Source organism: Labeo rohita, chromosome 6 (assembly GCF_022985175.1).
Source record: "Labeo rohita strain BAU-BD-2019 chromosome 6, IGBB_LRoh.1.0, whole genome shotgun sequence".
Taxonomy (NCBI): domain Eukaryota; kingdom Metazoa; phylum Chordata; class Actinopteri; order Cypriniformes; family Cyprinidae; genus Labeo; species Labeo rohita.
In genome coordinates, this window is record NC_066874.1 from 20067139 (window position 1) to 20087939 (window position 20801).

The following is a 20801-nucleotide window of genomic DNA, read 5'->3' on the forward strand; positions in this document are numbered from 1 at the left end:
CAAATGTAGAAATTATTTAGAATTTTTACTCAAATGCACTGAAAAATATTTTAGGTAAATAAAATAAAAACAAATAACTAAAATATTATGTATTAAAAAAAAAAAAAAAAAAAAAAAAAAAAAAAAAAAAAAAAATCACTCTCATGTTAATCCAAACTTTCAAGTGGAGACAAAATCTGAAGGAAAACTAAACCACTTAAAATGGTTCTCAAAGAAAACCAATCAACTAATAGTTTAATTCCTAACACAAAAAAATAGTTGCGTCTAACTCAATTTTTTTAACCCAATCAAAAGCACATCAAATTTTTAAGTGGAGATATAAGCTGAAGGAAAACTAAAACTGTTAAAACTATATTTATTTATTCATTTCTTCATTTACTTTATTTTTTATTTTTATTTTCTTTTTTACAAACCCAATCCAAAGCACATCAAAATGTTCTTTGAAGTCTGATTTAAATCTGAATTTAAGTCTGACTGTTCAGACTGGACTCAAATTTAGAAATTATTTAGAATTTTTACTCAAATGCACTGAATTTGAAAAAGAATCTTTTATTTTAGGTAAATAAAATAAAAGCAAATAAATAACTAAAATATTATGCATTAAAATACATATTTTTTGCTTTAAAGTTAATCCAAACTTTAAAGTGGAGATAAAAGCTGAAGTTAAAACAGTAATTGGTTATCAAAGAAAAGCATCAACTATTAGTTTGACTGCTAACATAGGTTTTGTTCAGACAGGCAGAAAAAAAAAAAACATTGTGTCTAATTTGTTTAGTTTGCAAACCCAATCAAAGCACATCAAAACGTGGTTTGATATCTGATTTAAATCCAATCCAAAGTGATTTACAACTTTTTACTCAACTGCACTGACTATGAAAAGAAAAAATTCATTTCAGTTAAATAAATTAAAAACTAAAATGTTATGTTTTAAAAAAAAAAATTTACTTTCATGGTAATCCAAACCACTCAAAGGGCTTTTGAACTCAAGAAATGTGACTCATAGGTCGGAAAACATGTTAACATTCAAATACATGTTAACAATAGTTGACAGGTACAGTAGAGGGTTTTATTTATGCTGTATTCCTGAGAATTTTTTAGACTATTATTCAGTAGACATTTACAGGTTATCGCCCATTCCTATTCATCTTCATTGTATGGAATAGGATAGTCAGGACACTCCTTTTGTATAGTCATTATCTCCTTTTTTGTTCAATTAAAACAAGAAAAAAAAATACAGGTTTGGAAATGACATGTGGGTGAGTAAATGAATTATTCCTCTAAATTGCTCAACTATTGCATCACAACACGGCCAAAAGAAAAAGCCCGTAATCCAGCTCTTCAATCCTATACATTTCTTTTACTCTGAGACAAACAACAACATGAAGGTTATCAGGACAGTCTAGACCCTGGAGAAAGGGGGGGTTGTTGAAAAGAAAAGAAGCAGAAACGAAAAACAGTCTGGAGCGAATGCAGTAAGGACCCTTCTCTGTGAATGTGAGACCGTATCAGATGAGGGGAAGGAGATCACAGTTCTAAAAAACATAAAGGTTGAAGAGAGAACAAGCACCAAGCCTCCCTGCATAGTCATCCAACAAACACCAACACAGACACACTTCTAAGAGCGCTGTGGGGCCCCTGGTCTCCCATCCCCATCCCCCTTGGGATAGGGTAGGGTGTGTGAAGACCTCCCTATTGAGGACTCTGTGATAAGGCCCGATGTCCCATCCCAGGTCGACCCTGTAGGAACTTACTGAAAGAAGCTTTTGAGCGCTGCACAAAGGCCAGTTCCCATGAAGCTTCTATTCTTCCCTACGTGTGTGTGAGAGAAAGAGCCCAAACTGATTAAATAAGGCCGGTTAATTACAGCTCCTGGTTAATAAAGGCACTACAGAAGGCAGACTCTTCTCCAAGAGAAAGGGTGGGGGGGTTGCCTCTGGGAGATTGTGAATGAAAGACCTCGTCTCAAAAGCTTCCACACAGCAGACTTTCTAACTAGGTCGTTCAATAACAGGCGCATCCTAGCCGTGCAATGAGAAGCCCTCTTGGTGAAGTTTCGAGTGAATGAAAAATATGCTACAATGGCTTCGTTGAGGTTTACTTTACCATGGTGATACCCGACGAAAGGACCGCCAGGGTGGCCTTTTTTTTCCCCCTCATCGCCGAAAGCCCAATTAAAGCATACAAATGTTTTGCTGCGATGGACGGCGAGGAACGCTCCCTTTAGATTGTTAACTCGAGTCTGGGAGTGGTTTCAACAGGATACTGAAAAAACGGTGGGGGGACAAAAGTACAAGAACAATAGAATGAAATATAAAGCAGAAAAGATATAGGGGGGAAAGAGAGCAACAAGTGTACAGGGAAACTGAAAGAGGGAATCTTCTGCTGCCGTCGTCACTGATTGAAATCAAGCAGCTGGAGGAGGACAGAAATCGCTTTTAACTTACTGACTGCAAATGTTGGGCAAACCAATTTAGGAATCTAAAAAACTGGCATTAGACTACGAATTTTTGTGATGATCAATGAACACATCAAATTTAGTTTGTCTATTTGTTGTAATATAACTCTACAACTGATATCATAAAAAAGTCATTGTAAAATGTCATGTGGTGCAACTCTCCAAAAGCTTTAATGATACATTGATATGTTTGATATTTTATGATTTACTGAAAAAAAGTACCCTCACATGTATTTGAGGTGTAATGAACATTTGATTTTTTTTTTTTTTTTTTTTTTTTTTTTTTTACTTGATGGTTACACCACATGACATTGGTAATGAAATGTAAGCTTATCTTCAAAATGAATTTTTTATTAGATCTTTTATTCACTTTTTCTTTATTGGTGACACCGTAATTGAACCAAAATCATAAATATATGCTACTATTCAAAATAGGGGTCAATCGATTATTGGCATAGATATTAAGCATTTTTATGGTTATCGGTTACGGTCATTTAAAAAAAAAAAAAAACGATATTTTTCCGATAAAATAATTTTAAAGCATTAAAAAAAAGCTTTTGTCAGAGCCCTTTTTATTTTTAATTTTGACATCAATTTTCATTTTTACACCAGACATATATATTGGTTCAAAATATTGATTATCGGTCTACTTGATGTAATAAAATTTAAACTTATCTTCATAATGAATTTTTAATAAATCTTTTCTTCACTTTTTCTTTATTGGTGACACTGTAATTGATCCAAAATCATAAATATATGCTACTATTCAAAATAGGGGTCAATCGATTATTGGCGCAGATATTAAGCATTTTTATGGTTATCGGTTACGGTCATTTAAAAAAAACAAACAAAAAAAAACAATATTTTTCCGATAAAATAATTTTAAAGCATTAAAAGAAAGCTTTTGTCAGAGCCCTTTTTATTTTTCATTTTGACATCAATTTTCATTTTTACACCAGACATATATATTGGTTCAAATTATCGGTTATCGGTGTACTTGATGTAATAAAATTTAAACTTATCTTCATAATGAATTTTTAATAGATCTTTTATTCACTTTTTCTTTACTGGTGACACTCTAATTGACCCAAAATCATAAATATATGCTATTATTCAAAATAGGAGTTGGCCTATATATATAATATATAATATATAATATATATAATATATATATTACAGATCAAGTAGACCGATAACATATATATAATATATAATATATATATATATATATATATATATATATATATATATATATATATATATATATATAAAATATATATGTTATCGGTCTACTTGATCTGTAATAATTGGTATTGGCATCGGCCCTGACGAACACATATTCTCTTAACCCCTAATTCAAAAGTCTGGTTAAAACAAATGAATACATTTATTCAGCAAGGGTGCATTATATAAAAAGTAACAGTAACAACATTTATAACTGTTCTTTTGAACTTTCTATTCATCAGTATTTTTATGTTCAACAATATTTCACAATATTAATAATTTTACTGTCTTTTTTGAACATATAAATCCAGCTTTGGTGCACATAACCCAAACTTTGAATGGTTTTTCAGATATATACTACAATAATTCCATGCCATTATTTGAAGAACCATGCAAATATTAGAAAATTAGCTAGTTATAAATATATATTTCAAATGATCACTGAACAACAGTACTTCCACAGTACATTTTTGTTTGTCTAAGGCTGAGTCATCATAACAATCTTAAACTAATTTCAAAGAAAACTAATTATACACAATCCACAGAACTTAATGGCAGGTCACAGCTCTTCTCAAGACCAGTGGCTGTTTCTCTCAGACGAGCGTGTGCACTTAAGCAGGAAGCAGTTCCAAAGGTCACAGTCACAGCGTAGTGGACAGTCAACACAACAAATTCTCCAGAGCTAATTAAGCATGACCAAAAAGCCAAGAAAGCTCACAAATAGCCTACTGTTACACACTCATCCACTGTAACTGAATTAGACCACAAGAACCTGTAGATGAGTGACCAGTTCAGCAGTAAGGTGGGGGTGGCCTATCAGACTGGACTTCTTTGAAGGGGCCCCAGTGGCCGTGAGCTGATGGATGGACTGTCGTTAACTGGATGGGTCATTCGCAATGGCTTGGTCTCAATGGGCTATTTCATCAAAGATCATCCCACCCAGAGACTATGAAAAGTCCCTCAAACCAGGACTAATTTCCATTGATGAATCCAGCACAAAGACTGTTTACTAGACCAGCATATGAAGGAAATATCACTATACGATATGCATTTTGTTTTTAAATAATTAAAGAAAATGGGGTCCAATATTGTTTTGGATCCCAATGACTTATTGCACAAACAAAAACTTATAAATGTGACCCTGGACCAGTCACAAGTAGTATACATTTGTAGCAATAGCCAACAATACATTGTATGGGGCAAAATTATCGATTTTACTTTTATACCAGAAATCAGGATATTAAGTAAAGATCATGTTCCATGAAGATATTTTGTAAATTTACTACCGTATTTATATTAAAACTTAATTTTTGCTTAGTAATATGCATTGCTAAGAACTTCATTTAGACAACTTTAAAGGCGATTTTATTAATATTTAGATTTTTTGCAGATTTTCAAATAGTTGTATCTCAGCCAAATATTATCATATCCTAACAAACCATACATCAATGGAAAGCTTATTTTTAAAGAAAACTGCCCCTTGTGGCTGCTTTTGTGGTCCAGGGTCACGAATATGTCCTTTGAGTCTTCATCAGAAGACAGACATGCAAGTTTGGAATAACGTGAGGAGGAATTTAAAATTTTGCAAGTACTATTTCCAAAAGTTTTTGGATTTTCCTATAACCACAGAACAATTTTTCAACTACGATCATACCACAATGACAACCAGCTTCTAATAAATAAGAAAATAATACATGACAAGCACCAGAGAACCAGCAGAGTCTGCATAATCAATCCTCTAGCCCGTCTCTATTACTTTTTACACACACTGATTCAGAATTACCATCATTATTCAATTAGGAGGCCTCGGTTAAAACAGCCTCAACTTAAACCACAGCCACCAGTCTGATGGACAAACAGAGGGAGCTCAGAGAAGCCTGAAGAGAAATATTGCAAATAAAAAAGCAAATATACCTAGTTCGAAATGTCATTTACAACCCTCAGTACACTTAACAGGTGGAACTGAGTATTTATGCAAGCAATCCATCTTAAGTAAGGAATTACACAGCTTAAAATAAATTTTTTAATTAACTTTTTTTTTGTTTTGCTTTAATAATTTTTTAACAATATCTAAAAATATGTATTTTTTAATTAAACTGTGGTCATTAGTTGTGGAGCATGAAATATAAATATTCATTTACGAATAAAAAAAATTCCTAAAGTGACATTTTGTTTTTGTCATAACACAAAAATATATTTTTAAAGATACATCAAACACTGGGGTGGGCCTTGAATCAAAGCTAGGATGCAGGTGTAAAAGAGTTCGTAGACACATGAGGTCAGATATGTTTTTATGGGCACATGAATATTTTAACTGGAAGCAGATAGTCTCGTTTGTGGGAAATGGCTCTAGCTAAATACATGGCTCAGTGCAAGAGAAGAAAATTTGATCTCAACAACAGATACTCGGTGGAGGTTGCCAATTTGTAAATGTGGCTGCATGAGTAATTCATTCATTTGATTTACAACCAATTATAAGTCTAAAGGGAGTGGAGAGAGAGAAAGATCTGGGGGGGAGAGTGTGTGAGAGACAGAGAGAGAAGGAGATTATTAACATCTGAGTGTGACAAAGAAAAAAGGAGGAGCTAGGACAGCAGTATAGTGTGGCACAGATGAAAGGCCATTTGGGTCTGGCCCCCTACTGCCCACCTCTGTGCGCGCGTTTACACCAACATATCACAGCGCCAAAACAAAATTTACCATTTGTTGCGAAAACACACTTTTAACTCTATTTGTAATTTATAGGGATGGCCAAAGAAAGACGTTTCTGCTTTATAATATCCGTATGTCGAGCTGGAAACTTTACGATGGAGGGTTAGCGCATAAAACGTATAATTAGTGTGAAATTGGCATGAATTTCACACACTACGGTGTATACATATGATTCTGGTGGCGCCAAATCATTGTATAGTGCATTTAATGGTCTGTCTTTACACAAACACGGTTAGATATTTACAAACAAGGAATATTTGCTTATAAAATAAGCCATATCGCACAACACCCCACATTAACATAAAACGCTGTAGTTGTAAATACACACACACACACTTTCATTTTTAAACGAGAAGAGTTTCTAAACTCATAACAAGTTTAGGAAATAAATGTATCTGTTTATATAACGCAGATATGATCATACATTAACTGGAGTAACTAATGAACTACTGCGGATGTTTCCGATGAGGAAAACAATGACACAAAGTAAACAAATCTTTCAAATGCAAATTTAAAACTATGCATTCATATCGCATAAACCTTTAAATGAATGAATGCAGTGCATGCAAGCATGATTGGAAACAGTCAATCAGTAAACGTGCAATTGTGAAGACTGTCATTACTTGTTTACTTAAGTCTAAATAACTGGAATGAACCGCTTTTATGTTTTATCAACAATGCAAAGCATGTAAAATAAGCATGGAGGTAAGAAATGCACACTAGTATATCATAGCACACAGGACTTGCATCAATCCTAAATAACGTGCACTTTATTTCACACTTCTAAAGTTGTTCAAGATAAAGCAAGCCAAGCTCTCTAAAAACATAACTGATTATAAGTGCATTAAAAACACAAGTTTTATTACCTGCATGGTGAGAACACCCAGCTCCTGAGTAGACAGCTTCTTCATCTGCACTGCCAAAACTTGAGCCTCTTCCAGGATCGAAAACTCACTATCCGCAGCACAAAATCCAGGACAAACAAGCAGCAACAGGGCGACTAGGCTCCACTTTGAAAGCTCCAGGTTATTCCAGTATGATCGGGAGTGTGTGCTCCACGCCGCGAGAGAGAATCGAGATCCTGTCCGCGCACGACTCGCCATTATGGCTCGATGCGCTCCTGCACGGGAATACCGAAAAACTTCACCGATTACTTCCCAACTTTCCCTTTTCACTTCTCCCACTTTCCAAACTACAGCGGGGTTGCTAAGTTGCATCAAGGCATAGTTGTAAAAACTCAAACGCTGGTAAAGAGGGCTGCATTAGTTTCTTTGGCTGTTGGCGCTGGGTAAAGTGAGTGTGTGAGCGAGTGAGTGTGTGTGAGCCGGAGCATCACAATAGGAGTGAAAAGCAGGAGGCGCGCCATCCAAACACCGTCATGGATTCTGCAGAACAGCTGGATTTGGATTTAACCCTGTAATGTTGAAACGGACTTCCTTGATGTTTGGGTTCTGAGAACCCCTTGTTTTGTTCGTCTGAAGGATTTTTAAAATTCAAAACCTTCTATTTTGCGCTCAAAGTTTTAAAAACCCTGTCCTGTACCAAGGTAAACCTAAATACACAGATTAAGACTTAAATCCCGTTTCAAAATGGTGATTTTTTGTGTCACGAAGAAGATTGTCGAAAAATATAATTAACAATTAAAACACAACACATCACAGATTTTTAATTGAAACGATTAAGGTTTACACATCCACCTTATTTTAACTTAAGTTTTATGGGTCTCGTCTGCCTCCAGCTATTTTCAGCTGTACAAAACAGCACCTTTTCCTGCATGATATTGCAAATCAGTAGTTTACCGTATTATTTGAATGTATTATCTTAATTATAAACACACTGGTTTGTATCACAAACTGTTTTACCGTTTACTGCATGCTGTTATTAGGGCTTCAAGCACGTAGAAACCCTATTGTAATTGTTATAAAGGCCAAGGATCAGTAATCTCCACGTAAAACTGATCGGGGGAGACCAAACCGTGAAACTTGGAGGGATGGTAGCACTCACACTGCCTACAATGTCAATGCCAAGTCTCGCCCAAATCGGCCTGACGGGGGCGCTACAGTGATCGAAAGTACGAAATTGTTCGTAACTCAGGTTCAAGTCTTTTATGTCGTTGAATTTTAAAATCCTAGGTTTTTTCGCCCGATCGCAACCAAACCAGTGCAGGTAGATTCTCTGGAGAGTAAATATCAATAATTATCAAAAAAAAAAAGTTTAACTCGCGACTCTCTGTCGTGAAGGACAAAGCGGCAAAGACGTTTGAAAGGACCAGGGCTGCTTTTACTAAAATGACTATAACTTTTGAACAGAATGAGATATATTTGCCAAACTCACAACGCATAAGTACTGAATCTGAGGTCACGTGAAAAAAATTTGCGGAGCTTGGCCACTTGACCAATGAAGACATTTGTGTATCTCAAAAAATGCTCAAAATTTTGAGCACCTATTAGACAAGCTTAACAGAGGCTGATCGTAATGAAACTTGGTGGGCCTGTTTGACTCACGGCCCTAAAGGTCTCTGAGAAATTTATTGAATTTTCAAGGGCATAAGCGATTGACTACTATATCCATATCATGTGATAGAACTCCTTATTCTGACAACTTTGCCTGTAGAACCACTGTTTGTTAAATCATTGAGAAAAAAAACAAAAAAACAGAGGCTCTGTAGCCTACACCGTTTGACCTACAGTTACCAAGTCAGCTATTCAGGTTTTTGTGAAAAACACATGCTCTGGAATTTGCGATACTCCTACTAGGGTTTTTTTCGGATTGCCACCAAACTCGGTCAACATCATCTCAAGACATTAGCATTGAAATGAACATTTTAAGACACTCAAACAGATGTAGCAATCTTTTATACTCATTTATTTCATATTTCATTTTATTTCATAAAATTTAATGTAAATGAAAGCATGTGAGCTATCAAAAGGGGTTTGAGGTTTTTCAGACCCAAAACACAGTGAGGGTTATTTAATCAGGAACACATTCAAGATTTGCCCTACATATTTTGAACATACATAGTTTGCTTAAGAATCTGCATGTTATTGCAAAACTTGTCTGTTTTGCAAAAATGCAGTGCCTCAGTCATAGCAAAACAGGAGTATAACAGAATGTGTGGTTTGTGGGGGCATTACTGAGATGAATGCATATGCCAACCTCAGAAAAGCACTGGCCTCTCCAATAAGTAAAATGGCAAATATGTCAGCTGAACAGTGTGGTAAGAGAGCCTATATTGAGAATGGTGAGGTGAACTCCAAGTGTGACGAAAATGAATGGTTTTGTGCTTTGAGTGATTTTCTATGTGTAATGAACTTGTGAAACACTATATTTTTATGTAATTCAAAGCTAAGATGCATAATAATGTGGTCTGACTTGTGGTTGAGGGCTGTTTTAAAGCAGAACACATTCATTTTGGGCAACTTAAGATGCATTGGTTTTGCTGGACGAAAGCAGCCAGCAGGTTCCTTATGGTTTCTCTCAAAATAATGATAGGAATTATATGCAAAGCATCACCTTTTCTCTAGAATAAATGAGAGAGAGTGAGGATTAATTAGAGTAAGTGTTAATAAATATTTTAATAGTTTGCTTTACATAAGCATGGTGTGATTTGGAAAACCTGGCAAGCTGAGCTGGAATTTAAGGGATGGATAATATCAGCCTCAGCCAGCTGTGTGGGACAATGTCCAAATCATTCATGAGTACTTACAAAGACAGTTAAATATAATGTAGGTATGGAAAATGCATTATTGTAAATTTACAATTAGCTTTATGTTTCTAAATACAGATCCAAATGTTTGTAGCTAATGACCAGCAATATATACTCATTAAAAGACTTACTTGAGGTCACCACATAGATATTTACACATTAAGAATTATTTCACAATAGAATGTTGTTCTGACTCTTTTTTACTTGTGCTAAACGAGAGCACCACTATAAAATTGGTTTCATGTGTTCAATTTCATCTGGTCTCTTTGGTATCCTTGTATTTACTGATTTATTATACGCCCCAGTCTTAGATTAATTGCACTGAATTAAGAACCCCTTTAATTGCAATCTAAAAAGGCCTTCAGCTGACTCAAATTAAAAGCTGTCCTCTTTAATCTTGACAAGTATGTGTCTAAATATAAGATTTTCCCCAGTTACCAATACAGAGTAACAGGGCTTCATTGAGTTTCATTAAATTGACTGAAGTGCTTCAAAGAGATAATGAATGAGATCAGCTGAGATGGTTCCTGTTTTAATGTGGTTGTGAGAATATTTGCTGCTTAGCCAGATGTGTCATATTAGGATCTATCTATCACTAATTTGTATAATATCTATCTATCCTTCTATCTATCTATCTATATATATGTGTGTGTGTGTGTGTGTGTGTGAAGAGTTCAGATGCAAAACCAGCTAAAAGCCATTTCAGTCAAAAATGAGATAATGATACTAAGTGAATGCTCTCGACACATATTATACGTCCATCAAATACTTTTTCTTCAAACTCGCTAAAATAACAGCCTCAGCCCAATCAGAAGCACCGGTACTTACATAGAAACCTATACATCTGAGCCTGATAAAAATGCATTTTTTAAAGAAAGACGTCAGATGGATTTAGCTGGTTTTGCATCTGAACTCTTCATATATATATATATATATATATATAAAAATATATATAAAATTATATATATACACACTGCCGTTCAAAAGTTTTGGATCAGTAAGAAGGTCTTTTCTGCTTTTCAAGGCTGTTTATGTGATTAAAAATACAGAAAAAGCAGTAATATTGTGAAATATTATTACAGTTTTCTATTTTAATATGCTATAAAATGTTATTTATTCCTGTGATGCAAAGCTAAATTTTCAGCATCATTACTCCAGTCTTCAGTGTCACATGATCCTTCAGAAATCATTCTAATATTCTGATTTATTATCAATGTTGGAAACAGTTTTGCTGCTTAATATTTTTTTGGAACCTGTGATAATTTTTCAGAATTCTTTCTGAAAAAGAACAGCAGCTATTTAAAATAGAAAACTTTTATAACAATACACACTATCGTTCAAAGTTTGGGGTGAGTAAATGTTTTCTTTCTTTCCTTGTTTAAAAAGGAATTAATACTTTTATTCAGCAAGGATGTGTTTAATTGGTAAGTCATAGTAAAGCCTTGTATTGTTAGAAAAGATTTCTATTTTGAATAAATGCTGTTTTTTTAACCATTATTCATCAAAGAATCCTGAAAAAAAGTATCACAGGTTAGAAGAAATTATTAAGCAGCGCAGCGCAACGGTTTCCAAAATTGTTAATAAATTAACATATTAGAATGATTTTTGAAGGATCGTGTATCGAGTAATGGAATGAAAATTCAACGTTGCATCACAGAAATAAATTATATTTTAAAGTATATTGAAATAGACAACCACTATTTTAAATTGCATTAATATTTCACAATATTACTGCTTTTTCTGTATTATTAATCAAATAAACACAGCCTTGATGAGCAGAAAATACTTTAAAACATTAAACACACGTGTATGTATGTGTGTGTCTGTGTGTGTATGTATAAATGTAAATAAACGTACATACATACATAATAAAAAAAAAGGTAAAGTCACTCTCAACAAACATGAAGGTTAAAAACCGGGTATATGCTGATGATGAATGAAATCCACTGGGATGCTGCATCAGTGCCTTCTCCAGACAGGAGCTGGGTGGAGGATGAAGGGAGGAAGGGGGAAGAGGAGGAGTGAGTGCGGGTGGGGGCAGCACACACTGCTTGATCCACAGCCAGAGGAGATGAAAGGAGCATCACCACAGCCCGCAGTTTCTCCTCCTGCTGCTGCCGATGCCTGCAGAGCACAGAAACTGCAATAGATGAGCTACACGCTTTGCATTTCGACTGTTTCATATGAAAATTTCATGACCGTAGCCAACATGGCTGATAGTTCGGAATAATGTCTCAGCACTGCATACATTGGAAATAAGTGGCATATTTACATATCTTAAATACGTTGTGTTCTTTAGTGGTGGTGAGTTAAATGTCTGTGCTAGTTTATCATCTTGCTAAGTCCATACACATGTGCACACCAGCCCAAGCTATAATTTAGTATGTGGCCAGGGTTAGGCCAAGGAACGTGCACTAGTACGGTATTTTTCTACCCCCATTAAACAGCGGGAGAGATTCCAGTCTCATTAGCAGTAACAAAAAGCTGCGGCATAGTGGTCAGTATTTTAAAGTTGAAAATACAGACTTTGGATCTTCATGCAATATCAATGCGTCTGCAAAAACCTCCCTGTCTCTCTTTTTTAAAATGTTCAATTTTAGTGTGCTTTGCTGGCATGACAGACGTTTAACATTCAAACTGCCTATGCATGTGTACACAAATATAATTTTAAAATGATCCAAGCATAATTAAAGACTAATAAAAAACAATACTCAATCAGATAACATCAAAAAACATTAAAATCATTACATACAAATATCCATGTCCCCTACCTGCTATGTCATTTACCTGTAGCAAATACATAATTACATAAGAATCATAGTGATTAGTAGTGAGTGGCTCAGAATTTGACACTGTGGATTATTTCATTTACATAATTCTAATTAGTCTGCAGTTCCACAAAGCAACCTGGTCTGAAGTGATAAAGGGAGAGCAAGAGCATACATGATTTTAGACTACGGCTGCTCGTTGAATACAGTATGAAAGATTTGATAGACTGGCTCTACTAAACAGCTGTGCTTTAAATTAGTGGTTCTCCACAGATTTTACGTATTAAGATCTTTTTGATTAAATCTGAGAGGTCCACCGCTATTGCGTGTAGTGCTGCTGATCCAGAAACCAGCGATTTCATCAAAAATATCGTAATTTGCGTTCCAAAGCTGAACAAAGGTCTTACAGGTTTGGAACAACATGAGGGCGAGTAATTAATGACAGAATTTTCATTTTTGGGTAAACTAAGCCTTGAATTTAAACTAGTCTCTTGTTTATCTACCACTGAGCAACAGAAGACAAAGAGAAAAAACATGTCGGGCTGTTTTTAGTTCTGCTCTGCACATAGAACAGTGTAATCTCTGGCACCTTACCAATGGACTGCACCATTAAAAGAACGAAGGCAGACCCTCGACTTTTAAACTCTGACCCACAAGGGGCCACATTCCTTAACATGACCCTTTCTTGAAACAGGTCCTCTTCACATGGGGTTCAGTGGCCTTTTGGTGTTCACACTACTCTCTCTCTTTGAAGACTTGAAAAGAACCTGCAAGAAACAAGATGTTTCTATTTACAACAGTATTTAAGTGCAGTTTAGATGTGATAATGCAGAATTGTTATGTCTTTTAACACCAAGCCAAATGTGACAATTTTCAGGCAACAAGCAGGTTGTCTGTGGCAAATAAATTCACAGCTAATTGGAAGACATTTAATATTTAATGTACAGTTATGAGAAGCAGGAACCGATGGAACCGATGAGCGTCCATTTGATTGACTCTTAACTTCCGTTTGCTAAAACGGGGAAAAAAAATTGAGTGAATTATTAAACTGAAACTTTTAAATATAACTAAATATAAAAATGTTCGCAGGGTTAAGCTGTGCTGTTGTTGGCGGCCACAGTAACAGCAAAAAGCTTAAGGGATTCCTGTAACATACTTGTTTTGCTTACCAGCAATTCTGTCCGTGTCCAGCGCTGTATGCCTTGCATAAACGATGACAAGAAAAAATAAGCATGGCTTGCAGCAGTGCAAAGTTAGAATACTGTGTGTGAAATAATAAAATAATGTGTGCTCTTATCATTTTGTGTATAAACATCCTGCGAACTTCGCCCTGACCGGGAGCTGTATTATGTGCCCTCATTTATTTTCAATGCAGCTAACTTTGCGTCGCTTCATGTTATCTTCCCACTCAATAACTATGACAGGTGAGTTACTACAAAAAGGCGGTCATTGCGGCACTGTAAAGCAGGGGTGCTCAACCCTGTTCCTGGAGATCTACCTTCCTGCAGAGCTCAGCTCCAACCCTGAACAAAACACACCCAAACCAACTAATTAGGATCTGAAGGAGCACTTGATAATTACAGACAGGTGTGTTTGATTAGGGTTGGAACTAAACTCTGCAGGAAGGTAGATCTCCAGGAACAAGGTTGTGCACCCCTGCTGTAAAGTGATGAAACTATGGCGCCATGTGCTTTTAAAAACACATACATAAGTTTAACGTTATATTATCAGCTCAGAAAATATGCTCATTTGACTATAAAGACCAGAAACCGGACATGTACAGTCATTCCAGTCAGGCGAGACTTCCACGTTCTGAAAAAAGGTGGACATAGAAGGTGAAAATATCAATGTGAAAATAGTATTATGTCAAAATTGAAAGTGAAAAATCCAACAACTATACTCATACTACACACTAAAGTTATACGTTACCCTGGAGATAAAACTATTTGAAAATCTGGAATATGAGGGTGCAAAAAACAAACAAAAATAGTTGTCCAAATGAAGTTCTTAGTGATGCATTTTACTAATTAAAAAATAAGTTTTGATATATTTTACGGTAGGACATTTACAAAATATCTTAGGACATTTACAAATTTTTTTGTATATCTATTGCTACAAGTATATATCATTTTTCATGTAAGATGATTTTTACCTAATATCCTATACAGAACATTTTTTAAAGTGCAGTTTTTTGCAGAAATGTTTTTTTTGCATAAAAATCAATAATTTACAGTTATGAGAACCCATACAATGTATATCTATTACTTATAAGTATTTTTTTTTTATTTTTTTATTTTTGTGCTACAATGTTACAACTGGTTTTGTGGTCCAGGGTCACATACAGAACATACTAAGTAAGTTCTTATTCAAATGTGGCACCTACTCAGGCAGTAGGTGATTTCGGATGCAGAGTCTTGGAGGAACCATGGACCTCACCTCAAAGCAGAAATTCTGTGAGTAGCCACTATCAGTTTTAATTTGAGCCAGCCGTAAAACTAGGCCCAAATAATGAGCAGATGGATGTGATTCCAGCAGGCATCATTAAAACACTCTCATAGCCTGAACTCTCGCTGAGCAGAACAGCCGAATAAAAAGGACCAAGCCTTTCCAGAGTTTTGCACCCAAAAATAAATGGTACCATGGCTCTCTATTATGTTTTATACTCTTTTTAATGTCGGTTTAAGGGGGAATTTTGGGGGAGTTTAAACCGACCCGTGTTGCCATGACAACCTTATTCCTAGCTTTTTACAGACGAGTGAAACTGAATCTGGTTCTGCACTTTTCTCCCCCCTCTACCCCCCCCAAACTATTTCAACATCAGAGCAGTATAGTGAGCTTTGAGGACTAAGCCGATTCCCAGATGAAGCTATTTTCTATTTCTGGCTGTGCTGAGGACCGAGACATTAGCAAGCAAAAGCGAAACAGCATATTCAAAGACATTTCCATTAGCCATTTGGTTTAAACAGGACTTTAGCTTTAGATAAAAGTGCAAAAGATGATAGTAAATCCAAAATGATGAAGATGATGGCCTGGTTATGAATTTCAGCTGTAAATATGGTGTAGTGAGAATATAACAATGAAATCAGGCTCTACAGAGCGCAATAAAAAGCTCATTCATTTTCTCCACAGAGACATATATTTGAGATAACATATAAACCTTTCAAGACAGTTCTTCCATGCGCTCTGAGATTGTTAAGCGATGATATATGCTTCCATAAAAGCCACAAGTAAGAGTGATTTAACAAATTGTCGTTAATACCCATAACACTACTCATAATCCTGAAGCGGGCAGCTCCACCAATCAAAGGAGTCCATGTTACCATGGAAACGAGAACTGCACCAAAAGAGTTCTTGGATGATTTATAAAGTAAAGTTACCTGAACCTTAAAGGGACAGTTCACCTAAAAATGGTGTTCTAAACCCAAATAATCTTCCTTCTTCTGCGTTGCGGCACTCTTGTGAATGCGTGGCAATGACTGACACGAAAGAGAAGAAATTGTTGAATAAAGTTATTATTTTCTTTTGACAGTGTCTTCAGTACCTTTCTGGGCCTTGAATGTGTGAGTTGCATTGCTGTCTATGCAGGGACAGAAAGCTGTGTAGCTGTGAAAATGAACGAAGGTGAGGGAGAGTAATTAATGACAGAATTTTCATTTTTGCCTGAACTATTCCTTTAATGATATTTGGCATCACTGACAAAAACATGACATTAGATTTCAGAGATGTGATGGAGAAGATTATCAGCATCTAACAACTTAAATTTAGTATTTTCCTCACATATATCTATTGTATGACTTCAGACCTGAAATATTGTTTGTGAGTCTTATGGACAAAGTTTTTAGTTATTTTCTAAGGCTTCATAGCCGCTGGTTGCCAGTTACCTTCATATGGAAATTGCAAGATCAACATTCTGCTTCCTTTTGTGTTTTTACAAATGAAAGTCAGTAATTTGATCAACATGATCAAATTCAATGTTTATATGCAGTTCTTATATTTAAGGTTTCTGTGCCGCACGTTTATGAGAGCTCAGAAGTCACATTTTTAATAGTGGTGCTCTGTCATTAAACTTAGTGCTCTTAGCAATGTGTGTTCAAGATGTGAAGATCTCCAATTACACAGAGTTGCACTCGCTACAAATAATATTTCAATCTTAAAATATCACAGATTACGGAGCACAAATCCTGCTGTCACATGCATTATACTAAAACTAAGAAACACAGAACACACTTAAAGATTCAAATCATGGTAATGTATTAGAAAACAGGCCTCTCTCTACAGGTGTCCTGTAAATCTTTAAGGTGGAACATTTCCTCCATGACAATAATTTAAAGCTAACGTAAAAACCAGCCCCGTATAGGATGCTTTTCTGGAGCCTTTGGCTGGGCAGACTGCCATGAGTAAGACTAGAATGACTGAGTATACAATGCTTGTTGGACATTAAAGGAACACTCAAGTTTTTTGAAAATAAGCTCATTGTCCAACGCCCCTAAAGTTAAACAGTTGAGTTTTACCATTTTCGAATCCATTCAGACGATCTCCGTGTCTGGTGGCAGCACTTTTAGCATAGCTTAGCATTGATCATTGAATCTGATTAGACCAATACCATCTCGCTCAAAAATGACCAAATATGTGACCCTGGACCACAAAACCAGTCATAAGGGTCCATTTTTCAAAACTGAGATTTATACACCATATGAAACCTGCAGAAATAAGCTTTCTATTGATGTATGGTTTGTTAGGATAGGACAATATTTGGCCGAGATATAGCTATTTGAATATATGGAATCTGATGGTGCAAAAAAATCTAAATATTGAGAAAATCATCTTAAAAGTTGTCCAAATGAAATACTTAATAATGCACATTACTAATCAAAAATTAAGTTTTGATATATTTACAGTAGGAATTTGGCAAAATATCTTCATGGAACATGATCTTTACTCAATATATTAATGATTTTTGGCATAAAAGAAAAATCTATAATTTTGACCCATACAATGTATTTTTGGCTATTGCTACAAATATACCCCAGCGACTGAAGACTGGTTTTGTGGTCCAGGGTCACATACAATGACGATATTTTTTCTATTTAAAACTTGACTCTTCTGTAGTTACATCATGTACTAAGACTGATGGAAAATTAAAAGTTGCGATTTTCTAGGCTGATATGGCTAGAAACTATACCCTTAAACTGGTGTAATAATCAAGGAACTTTGCTGCCGTACCATATAACATAGCGCCTGAAAGTGACCAGCACTAAGTTTGTGTAGATGAAGAGTTGACGGCTGCGTAATATCATTGCGCCTGCTGCACCCATGGTATGGTATTGTGCCCATTTTCGACCCCTGTCAAATTATTACCCCCTCTCGTTGAAATCGCTACCTGATTTGCCTATTCCTAACCCCACCCCTAATCAATCCTAACTCCTCCCCCACACCTAACCCTAAACCTACCAATAATAGGGGGGTAGTAATCTTGCGGGGGGGTCGGAATTCGGCATAACAACTGCAGCAAAGTTCCTTGATTATTAGGCCGAAATGAGAGTATAATTCCTAGCCATATCGACATAGAAAATCTCAACTTTTCATTCCGTCTTTGTACTTGACTCAAAGAGTCAAGTTTTAAATAGGAAAAATATCAAAACTCTATGCTAACGGTCTAATCGGATTCAATGATCTATGCTAAACTATGCTAAAAGTGCTACCGCCAGACCTGGAGATCGGCTGAATGGATTAGAAAACGGTAAAACTCAACTGTTTAACTCCAAGGGAATTGGAAAATGAGCATATTTTCCAAAAAAAGTGGAGTGTTCCTTTAAGCCTTTTGTGTCAGTGTATTTGATTCCTAAGAAAAGGTGTTCAAAAGTTTGGGAGGTTTCTATAGGTAGGTGATGTTTGAATTTAAGTCAATCTCATAATTGGGTCTGAATCTATGAATGAATTGCAAACAAAATCTGAATGAAGAAACAGCAGTCTGATAAAATAAATCAAACAACAGACCCAAACACAGACTTTTCTAATAATTCAGTGCTGTATAGGTGAGAACAACTTCTGAGTCTGTAACACAAGACGATTTAGTTATGTAATAGTATATGGATTATTCTGTAAAAGAAAGGAGAGTACGCAGAAACACGCTGATCCAGGTCATGAAAACTGGCCCCAGAACTGGCCCCTCCTTTTAGCCTGGGGGAAGAGGCCTTAGAATTGGAAAGAATTTTGGGCTGAGTGGAAACATACGTGCAACTATAGGAGAAACAGAAAGAAAGGGGGGGAGAGAAGGTTAGAGGGGGAAATTGGCAGCGACAGTAAGAAAGAACACAGAACATAATACAAAGTAAAAAAAAAAAAAACAATAAAAGAGAAGAGAAAGCATATTGAGTGAGCGCATTCTGAATTACTCATGAACCCCAAAAGCACATGGAAGACATTAAAGAGCATTATGTTGTTTTTCTCCTTACAAAGACTGAGAGAATGGATGGACTGATGAAGGATACATACGCAGAGTTCATTTTTCTCCTTAAACAATCTTCATCACAGGTATCACTAGCCAAATAAACTGGTTGGTAATGAGACGAGAGAAAAAACACCCTCATTAGGTATGACTGTTCTTCAGCCTGATACTCCCAGATGAAACAGCTCTTCTCATTATACCTTCTTTCTCCATTGTGCTGCCAAATTGCAGTAATTCAAGCTGTATTGTGTTCGCTAAAGCTTTGGAAAGCACAAATGTTGAAGGAAAACCTCTCCTGTAGGACCTGTTTCGGTTGTCTGTAATGGAAAACCACAGATCCATTTTAAATCTGTTCCAGTGAAACCTTCACTACATTATCTGTGCAAGCTTGTTAATATGCGGCTTCAAGGTCAGCCGAGTTGCCTTTTTTAACATTTTTTAAAAATTCTTTATAAAACACTGTATTTACCAAAGATTTAGATATGTCAAAAACATGGTAAATGCGAATGTGACCATGCTTTTTAGTGGTTTGAAACCATTAAATCATCCTTATATCATTGGAATTTCTCGGCCAAAACTCAACATCTGGCTCTCTTTAGATTTTTTGCATTATATATTGTGTGCCATTTTGTGAAATACCATACCAATGTTTTTTTTTTGTTTTTTTTTTTTTTTTCCCAAATTCAAACCTTTTTCCTGTAATATGACAATGACATTGCTGCTGAAGATGCATATTATCAAATTTATTTTTCGTAAATTCACCACTAAGAGTGCTATGACCAACAAATCTACTCAACCTTACAGCCAAACATTACCATGCAAGTGATGGGAAGTTCGGATAATTTTACCGACTCGGACCTTTGAGTCTCGTTCAGCAAAATGAACGAATCTTTTTTTGAGTCATTTCGTTCATTTTAGCAAAATATAATTAAAATGTTACATGTTACTTTCCTAACACATCTACTGCTTACACAAACGTTGATCACACTACAAACAAGACAAAACTATAATGCTATAAGAAACAGAAAAGATTCATTCATTGTTTACCTGGGTCTTTAGTCTATGATTAGCTCACTTCACCTCTTATCTGACAAGTTTTTGGGTTCGAGACGTTCGTTCATTACGTGACAGCCCCATAAGATGAAGGAACGACTCGAAAAACCTGAAGACTCGAAACAGGTGAACTGATTCCAGTGCAGAACCTCGTTCTTCCCGAGTCACATTAAAGATTCGTTCAAAATGAGTCCCTAAGTTGTTCTCATTGTGAAAAGATATATATCTTGAATATAATCTTCACGCTAGAGCATTTAAAGCATATTAAGTAAGAAGTGTCTTCTTATTAAACCTATAGAACTTATTCAGTCCAGAGCAGTGAGTGATTTTCTGTTTTTATTTTATTGTTTGAGTCATATTAACAGCATACACAGCAGTATAGGCACTGTATATTATACTGTTGTCACCTAATACACAGGTCTAATAAAAACATTC

The 20801-nt window shown here is 35.6% G+C and overlaps 1 protein-coding gene across 1 annotated transcript in view; it reads right to left on the minus strand.

Annotated features, from left to right (window-relative positions):
* The window catches only part of cachd1 (cache domain containing 1), a 91680-nt gene extending 83959 nt beyond the window's left edge, over positions 1-7721 (minus strand). The window contains exon 1 of the mRNA XM_051111552.1: positions 7258-7721. Coding sequence (XP_050967509.1) covers positions 7258-7608 — 351 coding nt within the window. The 5' untranslated portion in view covers positions 7609-7721. The remainder of the gene's footprint in view (positions 1-7257) is intronic.
* Positions 7722-20801: the final 13080 nt, after the last annotated feature.